This window comes from Tachyglossus aculeatus, chromosome 16, assembly GCF_015852505.1.
Source record: "Tachyglossus aculeatus isolate mTacAcu1 chromosome 16, mTacAcu1.pri, whole genome shotgun sequence".
Lineage (NCBI taxonomy): Eukaryota > Metazoa > Chordata > Mammalia > Monotremata > Tachyglossidae > Tachyglossus > Tachyglossus aculeatus.
In genome coordinates, this window is record NC_052081.1 from 41,596,183 (window position 1) to 41,612,294 (window position 16,112).

The 16,112-nt window shown below is 51.6% G+C and overlaps 1 protein-coding gene across 5 annotated transcripts in view; it reads right to left on the reverse strand.

Moving 5' to 3' along the window:
* Positions 1-16,112, reverse strand: part of THRAP3 (thyroid hormone receptor associated protein 3) — a 65,642-nt gene that overhangs the window by 5,793 nt on the left and 43,737 nt on the right. For 4 of the 5 annotated variants that reach the window (XM_038758380.1, XM_038758382.1, XM_038758378.1 and 1 more), the window contains 6 exons: positions 13,665-13,839; positions 8,767-9,672; positions 6,447-7,166; positions 3,919-4,091; positions 2,653-2,764; positions 1,662-1,746 (listed from right to left, as the gene is read on the reverse strand). In XM_038758380.1, coding sequence (XP_038614308.1) covers positions 1,662-1,746; positions 2,653-2,764; positions 3,919-4,091; positions 6,447-7,166; positions 8,767-9,672; positions 13,665-13,801 — 2,133 coding nt within the window. In that variant the 5' untranslated portion in view covers positions 13,802-13,839. Of the gene's footprint in view, positions 1-1,661; positions 1,747-2,652; positions 2,765-3,918; positions 4,092-6,446; positions 7,167-8,766; positions 9,673-13,664; positions 13,840-14,235; positions 14,639-16,112 lie in introns of all 5 variants that reach the window. The other variant, XM_038758379.1, reaches the window with a different exon arrangement.

Consider the following 16,112-nt stretch of genomic DNA (forward strand, 5'->3'; position numbering starts at 1 on the left):
GCCCCACCCCTCAGTTCTGAGCAGACCCCAAAACCTCCCTCCACAAGTGCCTCTCACTATCGCTAACCCGGGTGACCCAAGGTGGGCACTTCCTCAAGAGCCAGTCACACAATACAGGTAGCAGTGCCACACACACAAAAAAAACCCACTGGGTGTCGACCACCGGACGGTGCGGATAAGAAAAACTGGCATCTGAAAATAGAAGTCAAAAAACCGCTTCCCTGGGGTTTCCCCAGCAAGGCACCCCACACCGATGCCACGCTGATCCTGCCTGCTGACGGCTGCATTTCAGCAGCCGAGGCAGTGATGCAGCTGACGGGTTCCGGGGGGGGAAGGGTCCACTCGGTGAGTCGGCCCCGGAGATGGAGCTCAGATTCCCCTCCTGTCAACAGTGGGAAGGGGGAGCCTTAGATATCACACGCAACAGACTCCTCCCTCGAGAAGTAACCAAAGAGGGATTAGTAGTTCTCTTCCTAGGAAAGCCAGAAGGACAAGAATCTCTAAATCGCTATCTGGTGTAAGTAAAGGTTAACTTACTCTACCAGCAGGAGTGGGAGTTGGTGGTTTTTTTGTGGTGTTTTTGGGGGGGCTGTGGGGACGGGGCTCTTCAAAGAGCTTTAGTTTCTACCCCGAGAGGCCGGTATGAGGTCACCGGCTCCGCCGTCGGCCGCCCCTTTGGGTGGGGCGCCTACAACTACCTGGCCGGTTGCCCTGTTTGCCGCGGGCCCGTCTGGCTCACAGAGGGCCGACGAGGACGCTTGCGCCGTTTCAAAACCTCGGGTTTCAGATCCAACGCACTGCTGGTGCTCCAGGGCAGAGGGTGCGAGAGACACAGAGACAGAGAGGGGGAAGGAGGAGAGGGAGGGGGCGCGTGGGCTAGCTCATCAAATCCATCTGACCGTCTACGACGACACGTCACCGGTTAGTTTGGAACGGAGCACGACTACACGAAACGAGGTTTTGGCAGGATGGGTGAGAATTCTGAATGGAGGTCAACAGGTATCCAGACTTCGAAACAAAACAAAACAACATATACACACAAACACACAAATCCAATCTCACATTTTGGGGTCAGCCAGTTCCGTTCAGCCTCATTTTATTGCCCGATGACACTTCTCTTCCCTGCAAAGGTCGCAGGCTTACTCAAACAGGTGCCCAGGGTTAACAGAACAGCAATCGACAGATGGCATGGTACGATGTTAGAACAGACTGATCTAAGTGCTTTAGTGATAGTTTACCCAGATACTCAGATATGGACAGAGTCTGACTCTCTTCTCTTTCTGACATGCATGTCTTTTGGAAATCATGGTTGGAAATAGCGCATGTATACAATTGATTTGAGAATACTTACAAGCAGAAAAATATCACAAAAAGTTTCTTCTCTCATCATGGGCACTTGTTCCAAAACTCCTCTCTTTTTTTTCTCTCAAGCTCACCTCAATAGACTTTGGGGTCATTTACCATATTCTAACCACTTCACAAAGGTTGTTGATACATTTAATAAAAATTAACCCTTTGTAGTTCATTTTTAGAATTATGCCCATCCTTGAAAGAAAAACACAAACTTAAGTAGAGAGTAATTTAAACAAAAAACATTTCTGTTAAGTTCATGCCCAACGCACTCATTTTGTCAAATTTAGGCGACCAAAGCAACAGTTCACCTTGTAGCCGGGTTCTCGGGGGCTTTTCATCTCTTCGTGAGTCAAACCATGCTTTCTGAATGTACTGGGAGAAATATCTATCCTCCTGCGGAGAGAGGAAGACAACAGAACCCGTCACCTCCGGCCGGTGGGTCCGATGCAACCCGGTGAGCCCCCTCCCCGCCCCTGACCGTCGCCCGGAACATGCCAGATCAAGACCCGTGGAGTCTGGCTACCACGTGCTCCCGGGGAGAGGCAACAGTCAGTTCGTCAGGAGTATTTATGCAGCGCTAACTTTGTGCAGAGCACTGCACTAAGCGCTGGGGAGAGTACAATATAACAGACACGTTCCCCTCCCACAAGAGCTCCTGGACCCTACCCATTTCAAGGTGCACTTTTCATTTGGGGTGGGGAGGGCGTGCCATCGGCAGTCACGGTTATCAGGCGAGGCTTCGACCCGCGTGGAGGGGAACGGGCCTCCATGCACCGACCACAACAAACGCAACCGGCTGTGCCGCTGGGCCCTGTGGCCCTAGGGACCTGTCAGGGACCGATCGCTATCTTGCCCGAGATTGGCCCGGCTTAGGTTTCCAGACCAGAAAGGCAGCACATTCTCGCTCTGCAGACTCCCACGGTAGACCACGATACATGGCAGCCTGACAAGTGGGGAGCGGCCGCCTTTCAAGCCATTATGCAAGGCCAGGCCTCCTCTTCCCCCACAGCCGACTTAAACCCCCATCAACTTCCTCCAAAGGAAGAGATGAGGCCTAGGCTGTAAACCAGTGTATTTAGAGGCAAGGGAGAGAGCACAGTGAAAGCCCCAGAGGAAAAACCCACTGACACTTCCGTGCCCTGATTTCCGGCCTCTGATACAAAGGCGTTTGCTCTTGTCCCGGGCTCCAAGGCTCACGGGAGCGCTGCCCCATTTCTGCTGCAGGGTCAGAGCAACGAGCCGGCTCACAGTTACCCCTAACTGCCCCCCAGCTGCTGCCAGGCTGGCCAGGCACCTTACCTGTGAATCTCGGGGCTTTTCTTGTTTTTGGCCGCATCTTGCTCAGTTCCTCTCTTTAGGTATTTCGTAAAGCGTTCATTCAACGTCATTCCCGAAGATCCAAAGTGATGCTCTGCGGGGTGGAGGGAGGGTTCAGAGAACAGACCGTATGAGCACTACAGCGTACGTCCCTGAGAGAGACAGGCCGGGCTGCCCGACCAGAAGCCCAGAGACAAGGGCGGCCAGACACCGCAGGCCCAGACAACAGTCTAGTGGAAGAGGGCTAGTCAGGGGACTCCCGTGGCCACAGAGACTCGAGCCTCTTCCGGGATCCGAGTCCACAGAAACAGATGGCCATTTCCCTGCCCCTGTCGTGATCACCAGCCTCGGCAGTCAGCTGTCAACTCTCCCGCCGGTCAAAATCCAAAATGAATGGGGATTTGGCCGCAGTCTAACTCCAGCCTCACCGGCCAACCTACCATCAGCGTACGCTTTCCCTGGGGAAGACCACCCACCCACCCACATGAATCCACCTCTCGGACACAGAGACTTAGCATCACGGGCTTTGCGGAGGGGGCTCATTTTAGGACGCTGGCAGGTTCATTCCAGCACATGGCTCTCTGGGGCATCATTCTCCGCCTAGACCTACGGAAGCAGTATGGCCTAGTGGAGAGAACACAGGCCTAGGAGTCAGAAGGACCTGGGTTCGAATCCCAGTCCACCACTTGTTTGCTCTAAGAGCTTGGGCAAGTCACTTAACTTCTCTGTGCTTCAGTTACCTCACCTGTAAAATGGGGATTAAGACTGTGAGCCCCATGTGAGACAGGGACTGCGTCCAACCTGATTAGTTTTTACCTACTCCAGCGCTTATGACAGTGCTTAAATACCATCATCATCATCATTATTACCACTCAAGACTGAAGGGGCTGTGGAGTCCATTGGAGAAGCCCTCTTACGCCCTCATGCTTCGTTTAACCATTCGCATGAACCCCTGATGGTTAGCCTGTGAAAGGCAACCGCTGCAACATTATAATTTGCTATCTGTGAAGATGTCCCCCTGCAGCAGGGCAATTCCCTCACAGCACAAGCTTCAAAGGGCCTGCGATGGGATCACTGAACCCTTACCCTGCCACCAACTAGCCCGGGGCTGGGAGCCACTCCCCTCCGGAGCCAGTCCTGCGGCTTGTGGGATAAGCTGCTCTCCCGCCCCCTCAGCCTGGCAGGGATTTGCGGTGGGCAGGGGGGGAGGTGGAATAGGGGAGCTGGGCCAGGGGTCCGGACTCTCACCTTTCACGTGGTGGACTATGGTCACGATGTGCTGGGCGAACAGCTCCGAGGGGCTGCGCTGGGACTGAGCAGACTGTATGTGCTGGAATATGGAGCGGAACTCCTGCTCTTTTTTGTTGCTGTGGACCAGATCGCGACAGAGCTTGCGTTCCTGAGCCAACAAGCCACTCGGGCTGCAAGAGAAAGACAAGGGGGAGGCAGGGATGGATGAGGAAGGTTTCAACAGAGTGGAAAAGCCCAAGAGTTCCCTTTAATCATCATCATCCGTAGTAATCACTGAGCATTTTCTGTGTGCAGAACACTGTACTAAGTGCTTAGGAGAGTACAACAGAGTTGGTTAGACATGGGGGAAGACCCAGGCCCTCAGGCAGCAATCAAATGCAGCGTGAAAGAGGGGCCAGCTCCATGGTGCAATGCCCTCAGGGAGTGGAGACCATCACATCTCCTCCTTATAAAAAGCCCCTTCTCTTTCCTACTGATTTCTTTCCACAGCAACCTGGCTGAGACGTTCGGCCACGGAGCTACAAAGAGCTGCTCTGGTCTGGGTCTCTCTCCATCTCCAAAGGGCACTATTAAAGTGCGTTTGTGTGTGTGCGGTGGGGGGAGAAGATGGATGGGGTAGGTGGGCAGTCAATTGAGGGCAGAGATGGGATCTTTCGCTTCTGGTGTAGTCTCCCAAGTGCTCAATATGGTGCTCTTCTGACAGAAGACCCTCAACAAATACCACTACTGACAAAGATATGGAAGCTGACACCTAGGTGCCCGGAACGGTCTGGTTCTGGGGCGGACTAGAAAGCCACCAGTGGCTTGTTGCCACTGCTCCCCACCTCCTAGGCTTAGAGTTGGCTTTCCTCAGCTTGGGGTGGGGGTATCAGGTTGAAGCTGCTCAGGCGGAGTTATTTAACTCGGCAAGCATCAACAAGCATCTCCTCCCCAGCCTGGTCGAGGATGTGTAGACCATCAGTCCCCCGAGGGACGGGGACAGGGTTCAGGTTTAATTCCCAACCGTGTATTCTTTCCCTGCTCTTAGTACAGTGCTCTGCACCAGTAGGCTCTTAAAAATAATTTCTATCGCTACTGCTGTGACCTCCAACCCCCAACCTTTAAGAGAGGCATGAGAAGCAGCGCGGCTTAGTGGAAAGAGCACGGGCTTGGGAGCCAGAGGTCGTGGGTTCTAATCCCAGCTCCGCCGCTTGTTTGCTGTCTGACTTTGGGCAAGTCACTTAACTTCTCTGGGCCTCAGTTCCCTCATCTGTAAAATAGTGGCTAAAGACTGAGCCCCATGTGGGACAACCTGATGACCTGAGAAGCAGCGAGGCTCAGTGGAAAGAGCCTGGGCTTTGGAGTCAGAGGTCATGGGTTCAAATCCCCGCTCCACCAAATGTCAGCTGTGTGACTTTGGGCAAGTCACTTCACTCCTCTAGGCCTCAGTTACCTCATCTGTAAAATGGGGATTAAGACTGCGAGCCCCCCGTGGGGCAACTTGAACACCTTGTATCTACCCCAGCGTTTAGAACAGTGCTTTGAACATAGTAAGTGCTTAATAAATGCCATCATCATCATTATTATCATTATCTACCCCAGCGCTTAGAACAGTGCTTGGCACATAGTAAGCGCTTCAATACCAACATTATTATTATTATTATTATTAAGTCACATCATTCCCATTTCTCCGGCAGCTTTGGAGGCTCACCACAGCCCTGGTCCAATCGGCTTATCGGGCACGGAAACCGATCATCAGGAGATTCCCATGCACGCCACAGAGTGTGTTGAGGGGGGGTCGGGCGGTGGCTCAGTGGGCACATTACAACATAAACCCTGAGCTCTTGGGACAGGCGGGAAAGGGTCCTGGGGGCCCCGGCAACACAAGGAGGAAGCAGACTGCTGCCCTTCCCGTGGTCCCGCTCACACTTTCCTAGCAGCCATCTTATCGCGTCGTCGTCTCCTCCTCCTCCTCCTCCTCCTCCTCCTCCTCCTCCCCCCCCCCGCCAATTTGCTGCTGACAGCGCCCCCTAGTGGCCCTGAAGAAGAACTGGCAGTCAGAAACCCGCCTCTGAAGACGCCGGGAGCCCCCAAGACAGGACAGTAACCTCCGAAGCAGAGGAAGCCCAAGATTCCCCCAAAACTCTAAGCTCCCCGAGGGCAAGAGCCGTGTCTACAGGCTCCACCGCCCTCTCCCAGGCCCTGAGTCCAGTGTTCCTCACACAGGAAGCCCTCCAACAGAGTCTACCGGATTTGTCCTCGTCCTCACCGAAACCGAAGGACGCACCGCAGGCCTGATCCTCGTCCAGGCCGGCTGAGGTTCGTGGGGTGTCTAGGACGACCAAAGGGGTGCTCTGGGGACAAGAGACCGGGGGCAGAGAGAAGGGGGCCGGAGAAATGGGAATGATGTGATAATGATAATAATAATGTTGGTATTTGTTAAGCGCTTACTATGTTGCCAACTTGAACATCCCAAGCGCTTAGCACAGTGCTCTGAACACCGTAAGCACTCAATAAATACGATTGATTGACGAGGTGGGCCTTACCGTGCCAGGTCCTCGTCAAACGAGTCCATGCGGACGTTGACCTGGGCCTCCCGGGTGATGGAGAAGGAGGACTTGCCCAGAGGCAGATTGTCCCCTCGGGCCCCCGGCTTCTCTCTGCTGTCAGAGGCCTTCCTCGGGGGCGGGGACGAGCCCTTCTCCTGGACCGCCTTGTAGGCGGTCACCCGGAAGTTCTTCTCGGGCACAAAGCCCCGGTGCCCGGCTTCGGCCCTCTTGCCCGTGCTCCGCTCCTCCTTTTTCGCCCGCTCCGCGTAGGAGTCCTCCTCTGGTTCCTCTGTTTTCCTCGGCTTTTCCTTGCCGCCTGGCAGATAGACTAGGCCTTCCCACTTCCCGGGCCTGTCCTCCTCCTGGTTCTTGCTGGAGCCGGCCAGGACTTTCGACATGAATTTGGGCTCGTCGTCGAACTCGGACTCCTTCCGGCCCTTGGCCTTGTCCTTCTTGTCCTGCTCATCCATCTCCTCCTTGTGGAACTCGGCCAGCTTCTTCTCAAAGTCATCTCGGAGCTTATATCTCTTGGGCGACTGGCTGCTCCGGAAGGGCTTCTCCGCATCAGGCTTGGGAGCAAATGGCTCAGATTTCATCTTGGCGTCGCCCAGACCCAACTCTGAGAAGCTCCCTTTCTCTTTCATTTTTTCTTTATCGACATTGGTTAGTTTCTGTTCCTTGTCTTTCCCATTCTCCGCCTTCTGCTCATCCAAATACCTGTGGACAAAGACACACAAGGGCGCCTTGAGGGTCACGCACAGGTCTGTGAGAAACTTAAGGCAAAGCCCAACAGACGGGCCTTGGTGATTCCCAGTTTACAGAGGGAAAACTCCACTGGAGAGCTGAGTGTCCATTCGGTTACTTTCTCTGTGTTTCCGGGCTAGCTCAGATACCTGGGCGACTTCTGGGATACCCTGACTCGGAGGCCACAATGGGCGGGAAACCCAGCAAAGGATACGGTTTGGAAGCAAAAAGGACCGACTCACCTGAATACTTTCATCTGGGAGAGAAAGTTCTTACCCAACCAACCTGTTCAGTTCAGTCACTCACAACATAAACCTGCTTTCCTCAAGAGTTAATGCACCAGAAATGCTCATATTTGCACTGTTTTGCTTTTTACACAACACACACTGGAAATAAAAGTCTCAAAAGTGACTTCAAATTTTTGATCCAAGTGGCCTAGAAGTCCTAAACATTTCATTTACTGTGAATACAAATGGAAAAAACAAAAACAAAATAAGCCACATTAACCAGGGTAAATGTATGCTGGTGAGAAGAGCTACTCATTTCTTCAAACGAGACGGGCCATCCTGAAGCAGGGTGAGGGACAGTGTGCACACACACGTGCGGATAATATATACACACACCTACACCTGGAAGGTCTCTGTTGCGTGGCTTCCAAAATGCAATCGCAAAGGGTGGCAAACATCTCCCAAGCGCTTAGTACAGCACTCGGCAGATAGTCAGGGTTCAAAAATACGACTGACTGATTCCTTGGGGGTGGCTGAGGACCAAGGAGACGGCCACGCGAAGAGAAGCAGCCCATGCAGAGGAGCACAGGAGAAAAAACTAACCCCTCTGCAAAGACGGGAGAACAGTCCGTGCAAGCTGTTGTGGAACCACTGTGTCTTCTGGCCAGCCCATCTTTCCGACACACTTCTCCACAGACTCTAGTTCCACTCACCACATCCCACTGGGTAATCGGACCAACACCCTCTGACAGACCTGTCGGAATGGTATGGCTTCTACTGGGACAAAGACACCTTGTGGTTTTAAACCCAAACTCTCCAACTGCGTGTCCCGTCCTGGCTGGGCCTCCCGAATCAGAGTTATGAGCTTGCGGCGCTTCATCCTAGCAGATGCTGGGTCTTAGCAGGTCGATTTTTAACAGCTCCAAAGGCCGTTTAACTTTGGCAAAAGACTGGGCTTTTTTCAATGACTGACCCACACAGCGTTAAGACACTTGCAGAATCCAAGAGAAATCTTAAGTGGGGAAACGTTGGGGCAGAGGAGTCTAACTTGGTACTGCAATAAAAATTCAGGAAGGTAGGAAATGTGCAGTTAAGCTAGAGGGTCGTTAAGGTGGGGGTGGGGGCTATTGGCGGGGAAGGAAAGGAAAGGGGAATCCTGGAAAACTGGGACTACCTCAGTGGCAGCAACTAGCAACGCAGCCTGAGTGAACAAGCGAATGGCTTCCTCCGGCTCGGAACCCAGCAACTGACTCCACACCCGCAACCGGCCCAAGTTACAACCAAACAGCCAAACGGCACCGGCCCGGACCCGAGCCCAACTGGACAGAGGAAGAGGTAGGACTTACCTTTTGGAATATGCCGCTCCGCCCGGGGCAGCCCCCTCCTCCTTCTGGGATGAGCCGTACACGGAGCTGAGGGCCGGGGGGCTCTTGCACACGGGGCTCTTCCTGGTCGGGCTCAGGCCCCCAGCGCCGTGGTCAAACGGACCCTGGTGTGACCCGGCCTGGAACCCGGGGCCGCTCTGCAGGGCCGAACCCAGCTGGGAGGTGCCGGAGAGGGGCGGGCTCGGCTTCTGCCCGGGACCGGGCCGGGGAGATCGCCGCCTCACCACCACCGACTGGAGGGGGCTTTTGAGGGCGGGGCTGCGCTCCCGGGGGCTCAGCTCCGCCGAGGCCGAGGCCCTCGAGCCCGAGCCGGCCCCGTAGGCGGTGGACTCGGGCCATGGCTTTGAGCCCTCGGATGGCTTGGCGTCTTGGGCGGCCGCCCCGGAGAACGGCTGCTCCTTGGGGTCGTCGCCCTGGTTGTCCCCGGTCCCCTGGGAGGACCGAGCGTCCTTGGACGAGGACTTTTTATCCTTTCCCGATCTGCGCTTGGAAGACTCCACCCGGCTGTGGTTGGAGGAGGAGCGGGAGGACGAGGAGCGCCTCGACCTGTCGGAGGAAGATTTATCGGAATTTCTGGAATGGCTCCGGGACCTCGGCGACGGAGACCTCCTCTTGGGGGAGCGGGAGCGGGAGCGGCCCCGGCGGGGGCTGTACGCCTGGCGGTAATTCTGCCAGTTTGAACGGTAGTTTCCATAGCCCCCGCGGTTATACTGGCCCCACGGGTAGAAGCCTCGGTTGCGCCCACGGAAATAATAGGGCCGCCTGTAGCCTCGGTTGTGGCCTCGGAAGTCCCGGTTCTGATACACTCTCGGGTGGTTCCTTTCTCGGTTATGAGCCGGGGAATACGATCGGGAGCGGGACCTAGAACTGAGACGGGCGAGAAGAAAGACAAGAAATGGTTCTCCTTAGATCCAAGCGCTTCTTTTTCGGGTCACAGAAAACCCCCTGCCGTTCCCCAAGCCGTCGCTGGTTATGCTCAACTTCGATGACGTGATGCCCCTTAGATGTTTTGCTCGGTCACCAAGGCAGACACCCAACGTGAAACATCCCAGGTCTCAGAAACGTGGACTCTGACCCCAAAAAAGGGGCCAAGAACTGGACAGTGTGGCAAGCCAGCGGCTGCGTCCACCTGCTGTGAGTCCACAAGAAGGGGTTCTCACACCATCAACTTGCCACTAAAGCTGACAGTGGTGTTGAGTAAATGGAGGGACCCCTAAAAATCCAGTAGGATTTACCTGACGGCATTCCCAAGTGGGCTGAAATTTCCTGGAGGCTGGGTGCGTCCGACGGATCCAATGCACCCAGCAGCCCAGCGGGGTCTAAGTGTAGGGTTTCCATTTACCACGGGGTCGGGGGACGGGTGGGCGATTTGCTGGCAAAACCCAACACATAAAGTCCTCAGGGAGGTCGGCAAACAACAGGCGTTAGGGTGGCCAGGGAGAAGGCTGTGGCCACCGGGAAACAACCAGGTTTGCAGGTTTCATGCCAAGGTAAGACCACTAACTTCAGCAGTCCTATTAACTAGAGTTTGGTGGGCTAATTAGCTCAAAGGCACAGCAATTTAGCACATCCCGGAGAGTTTTTCCAAGTTTTTTGGTTGATTTGAGAATACGCACCCCCCGAAAAAACTATTTTGATTAATCTTCTGAAAGGCTGGCAAGCCTCCTACGGTTAGCTTAGTAAAGTCTGGTTGCCTTGCTGAGTTACTGTTTTGTTGCTTGCTGTAGAAGAATGTTAAGCAATTGTTCCTAAGTGCTTTCAAAATTACCCAACACATTCCCCTGTGCTCACATTTATTACCAAAATTCAAGCATCTAACTCTACCAGATTTCACCAGTACACTCTTATAACACTATTGTGCTCTCCCGAGCACTAGTTCAGTGGTCTGCACCCAGAATGGGCTAAAGACTACTGACTGACTGACGTTTCCATCCACGGTGTTAAATACTCTTTGTCAAATGGCCACCGTTTTAATGCAATAAAATGACTTACCTCAGTTTCTCATTCAAAAACAGTGACAACAAAGTAAGAAAGAAAGAGGGAGAGGCAGGCATGGCTATGAAACGTGACCTGCTTACAAGGCTAGGCTTGGAGGGAGGTGATCCACCAAAAGTACTAAGTAAGGTCTAATTCACGCTCTCATCCTCAGCAGGCTATTGGGTTTCTGTGACCAATGACTAGTGAGGGGCCTGTAGCACACTGCATCCAAAACCCGCTCTGTCATCATGCAGATGTACGAACGTGAGTCTCTGCAGGTTGCAAAATGAAGTTATTTTACGAGACATTCCGACGGATAAAGCCTGCGAAATACAAGGAAATAATCGGCTGTCTCCCATTCTGAAGTAGCCAGCCGTTCGTTAAAGGCTCGTTCTCTCAAACTCTACTGATTACACCTCTCTTGTAATAGGAGAAAACAGAAACAAAAAACAGGAAGTGGCAAAAGCATCAGACAGCTGAGTTCTCCAATTAGCCCATCTAAGGGGTTACAATGAACTAATATTAAAAGAGAATCTGATTTTAAAGCAGAGAAGTCAAAGGAGAAGCCCGATACCCACTGCTCTCTCTTTCGAAAGAGGAAATGTGTGAAATGTGTGTCTCTAAGAGGAGCTAGAGCCACCTCTATGTTCGTGTCTCAGTCCATGTATTTGCCAAGGCTATTGCATTGTACTCTCCAAAACACTTAGTACAGTGCTCTGCACAGAGTAAGTGCTCGATAAATACCACCGATGATACGGTCATCTCCCTCCCCACTCCTACTTCCCATGTTTCTAATCTGATCTGTCCATAACCATCTGGAGTGTATCACTACCCTCATCCAATCCTTTCTCCGCAGGTGAAGGACTTGCTAGTTTCCAACACGTCCTTCCCCTTCCATGAACCAACTCAACTTGTCTTGGTGCTTTTCAGTTCCTTCCTAGCCAAGTGAAATGATGCCAGTTTAATGGGACGGGGTTGAAAGAAATGAAGCTAGTGAAATAGCAGTCCCCATCAGACCCAGGTCCAGACTTTCACCCAAGCTCTGAGATGGAATCTGAGAGCGACGCCCAAACGTCCCATTTTTAGGTGTTGATCACCAGGAGTGGCCCTTGCAGGCCTCGGCTCCAGGAGGCAGATGAGAGGAGGCTTAAATAACCTGATCTTTAACTTTGAGTGGACCTCCTCATAAGAGCCTTGAACGGAGAGCCCAGCATGGAACAGGCACTTGACAAATGCTGTCGGTGATGATGATCAGAGTAACTGAATTGTAGATTGGCGTAATCCGCTAGACTATAAACTAGTTGTGGGCAGAGAACATGTGTACTTGTTGTATTGTACTCCCCCAAGAGCTTAGTACAGTGCTCTGCACACAGTAAGCACTAAACAAATTACTGAATGACTGACAATGAATAACTGTCCAGGTTAGACCCTATGCTGGGACGTATCACATAGTGGGTAACCTCAAATCTGCATTTTCCTCTAATTCTGAAGAAAAGAACAGCCTTTATTATCAATAATACTAATGGTAATAATAGTAATGATAATCACGGTATTTGTTAAGCACTTACTATGTGCCAGGCCCTGTACTAAGCATTGGGGTGGATACAAACAAATCAGGTTGGACACAGTCCCTGTCCGACATGGAGCTCACAGTCTCAATCCCCATTTTATAGATGAGGTAACTGAGGCACAGAAGTGAAGTGACTTGCCCAAAGTCACACAGTAGACAAGTGACGGAGCCGGGATTAGAACCCATGACCTTCTGACTCCCAGCCAAGGCTCTATCCACTATGCCATACTGCTTTCCCAATTTACCATCTGGTTTTACTCCAGAGGCCCCAACTTATTTTACCAAATGCAGGGCCTAAGCCTGGAATTGGAGGAAAATTCTTAAGGACTTTTGAGATGGGCGGAAAAATCCTCAAGATGCATATCCACTGCTGCTTCCTTACCTATGAAAGCACACTGGGAGGTAAGCCTGGGAAGAGGAGGAGAAGACCATGGAGAAATATAAGACTTTTTCCTCAGTTATTTTTGCCCAGGGAATTCAACCCTCCAAAAGAAAGCGGATTCTCCAGTGCTCTCTACTTCGGAATAATCCTCCTTGCCCTACCTTACCTTGCAAGCCCCAAATGGGAGAGGAACTGTGTCTGATCCAAATATCATGCACCAACCCCAGCGCCTAGCACATAGGGAGCACTAAACAGCTATCATTTAAACAAAACAAGAGACCTTATGCTAATAACCATATCCCTGCTTCGTCTCCAAATCATCAGCACTGCCAAACAGTACAAAAATCCCGGAAAAGCGAATTGTGGCTCTTTTGCTTTCAGACCTTCAAAACATCAGTTCATCTCCAGAAAGCGGGAGATTTTTTTCTTATTTTTTTTGAATGTGGGTAAGGGGCTTGATCCATGCCCTGAATTCAAATAAGTTGGCCCTGCACCGGAAGCCTAGGACAGATTTTCTTTTTTCAACGGGAACTACTCAAAAGAGGCTCTTCTACCTAGCCGTGGAGGGGAGGGAATTTGCATATTTCTGAATGAATAAAAGTGAACAACCTCACAATGCAGATATATGTAGATCTAAAAGCCCTGACAGCTGGTTTATGACAACGTGAATATTCCCTCTAAAGTCAAAACCAACCAGGATAAAGAACGGGACCAAACACCTCAATTAAACTGTCTAACAGATATGCATCACTGCCAGAGCAACACTTTCACAATTGCCAAAATGGAATCACGAGGGATAAAGCTTGACGCTCACTGCAGACGCCCCCTCCATTCCCCCCTACACCTACCCTGCCAAATGACTGCGGGCACGCTGTCTGCGTTGCTACCCCGTAGGTCGCAGATACAGACGACCCCACGCTGCCTCCTTACCTCAGCCGTCGCTTTCTCGAGCGGGACACGGACCGGGAGCGGGAGCGCGACTTCGAAAACGAACGCGAGCGAGATCGCGATCCAGATCTCGAGCGAGAGGACCGCGACCCGGACTTGGATTTGTTTGTTTTCGACATCGCTGCAGGAAGTGCAAGGGATCACCTTCCAAATGCAACTAATTGGAGAAAAAAAAAGACAAAAAGAACAACCATCATGGGAGGGTCTCGGAAGTCCTGGTCTTCTTCTCTGGCCCCACGTACGTGTTCTCAAAGATATGGGGGACGCTGCCATCCTCGGATTTAAAAACAGCATGAAACGCAAAAATGAAGCAAGTGAGCAGTGCGGGGGAAAAAATCTGGCCTGCAATCTTAAAATTCAGGATTGCCAGTGAAAGCTTGCAAAGATAAAGAGCGAACTCTCAGAGATCCGGGGCGTGTGTCACCGCTTACCAAGGAAGGGAGTTGCGGGGGGATGGAGGGGACGGGGGCGGGTGGAAGGGTGGGGGGACACAAAGGGCAGGAGACACAAGGCCAGAGGAAGAGGGCAGCTGCAGCTGGTAGTCAGAGCTTACCTCTTTGTCAAGCAGAGACCCCGTAACTGATGGGCTCAGCCCACAGAAGTCTCCTAGCAATGCAGTGCATCCAATTTATCACCCAGGTATATTGGTCACCAGAGAACTCTCTTCCGGCCAAGACCGATTCGGGAATTGCTCTAAATATTGGTCTTAGAGATTCTTGGATTGATAAGACACATCTATATCCGCCATCATTTCTCTGGCGAGTCCATTTACTTGGGATTATTTCGGGAATGCATCCACTCAAGCAAAGCCTACAGATCAGAGCGATCCAATCCACAGCACGTGAGCTACATCTTTTCACTTTAGAAGAGCCAGCTGTTTCGTTCGCCTCCCCTCATTCACTGCTTTCTGAGCTGGACAAAAACCACCAGATCTTTGCATAAACACCAATGATTTACTAATGAAAAAAAACAAACAACCAAACATGTGATTTCAGGAAATAGGATATTCTGGCAGCAAGACTGGACATTTGAAAGCCCCGATTCTTCGGAACTCTCCAGAGCTGGAAGAACGGCTGGCCCAATCCTCTGCTGCTTCTCCTAGTAATGGAAATTCCTACAATTCCAATTCGCCCCAAATTCAAGATCCCCGACTTGTTCTGACTCAATGAAGGACCCCCCCAAAGCCGGGAAAACCGCCCCTCAACCATATCCACTCATGGCAATTAACTCTATGGCATCACTGTTTTGCGGTCAAGTTGGAGCAGGGTGATGAGATTTCTACATCCTGCCTGTGTGCAGGGGAATACCCAAATGAATACACAGCTTCCAGGATGCCAAGCTGGACCAATCCACAAGCCTAACACGAGGTACTCATTTCCTGGGGTGGGGATGGGGGATGAGGGGGAAGATTGCAGCCCGGGACCCATGTTTCAGCCAAGCAAACCAGGGTGCCCACTCCCATCTCTTCTTACGTCCACGTTCCGGGGCTTTTCTTCCCCCAAAAGGCTGTGAGCCCACTGTTGGGTAGGGCCTGTCTCTATATGTTGCCAATTTGTACTTCCCAAGCGCTTAGTACAGTGCTCTGCACATAGTAAGCGCTCAATAAATACGATTGATGATGATGATGACCCCTTTATAATCTCTACCACAAGTAATTATCCAGGTTTCATCTATGCAAACAAGGGTGGCACAGATAGAAAACCAGCAGAAAGTGCCCTTCTGCTGCCAAGAGCAGCAACGGATGTTTCTCCCAAATAAGATAGGGGTAAAGGGAGGTGGGGGAAAGGGTACAAGACTACAATTCTCATTATCTAGGGACAATTCCTATTTGTTTTGAAACTCTCCCCTTAGTCAGAAAATAGTTGTTTAAGGAAAAGAATCATTTCCTCACTCTGTTTCCCAACCTTTGGCCCTTTAAAGGAGGACTGCCTCCTTCTCTATAACATTCCCCCTGCTCATTTTCTAGGGAAGTTCGGCTTTGCCCAAAAGAATGACCCATCCGAGCGGCCAGATTAGAAATCTTACTAAATTTCCCTTCAGCTGCAGCTGATCTTGACTTTAATACGTCTCCGCAAATTCAGATTCTGGGTGCACCAACAGAAAATGCAAACCCACAAGTATATTTCAGGTATATGACGCCCCAACCCTTCACCACTCTTATGTCAGGATTTAATTTGAGTTCAGCGACCCAACAACCCGAGATGCAACAAGAGAACCGTGGAGGTCTTCATATTAACTAATCTGCAAGTGAAACTTTAGCCTGCGAGGATCTCCTCAACAAAATGAAGGCAGCATCGGAGCCTGCCAATACGGTTTTATAAGGAAACCTGACCTTAATTTCAATCACCTATGTGTTGGAGAGGTGCTTGGTCTGGTTGGTTTTCACCTTATTTTAGGACGCAACCTAAATCTCCATGCTTTCCTTCAGGG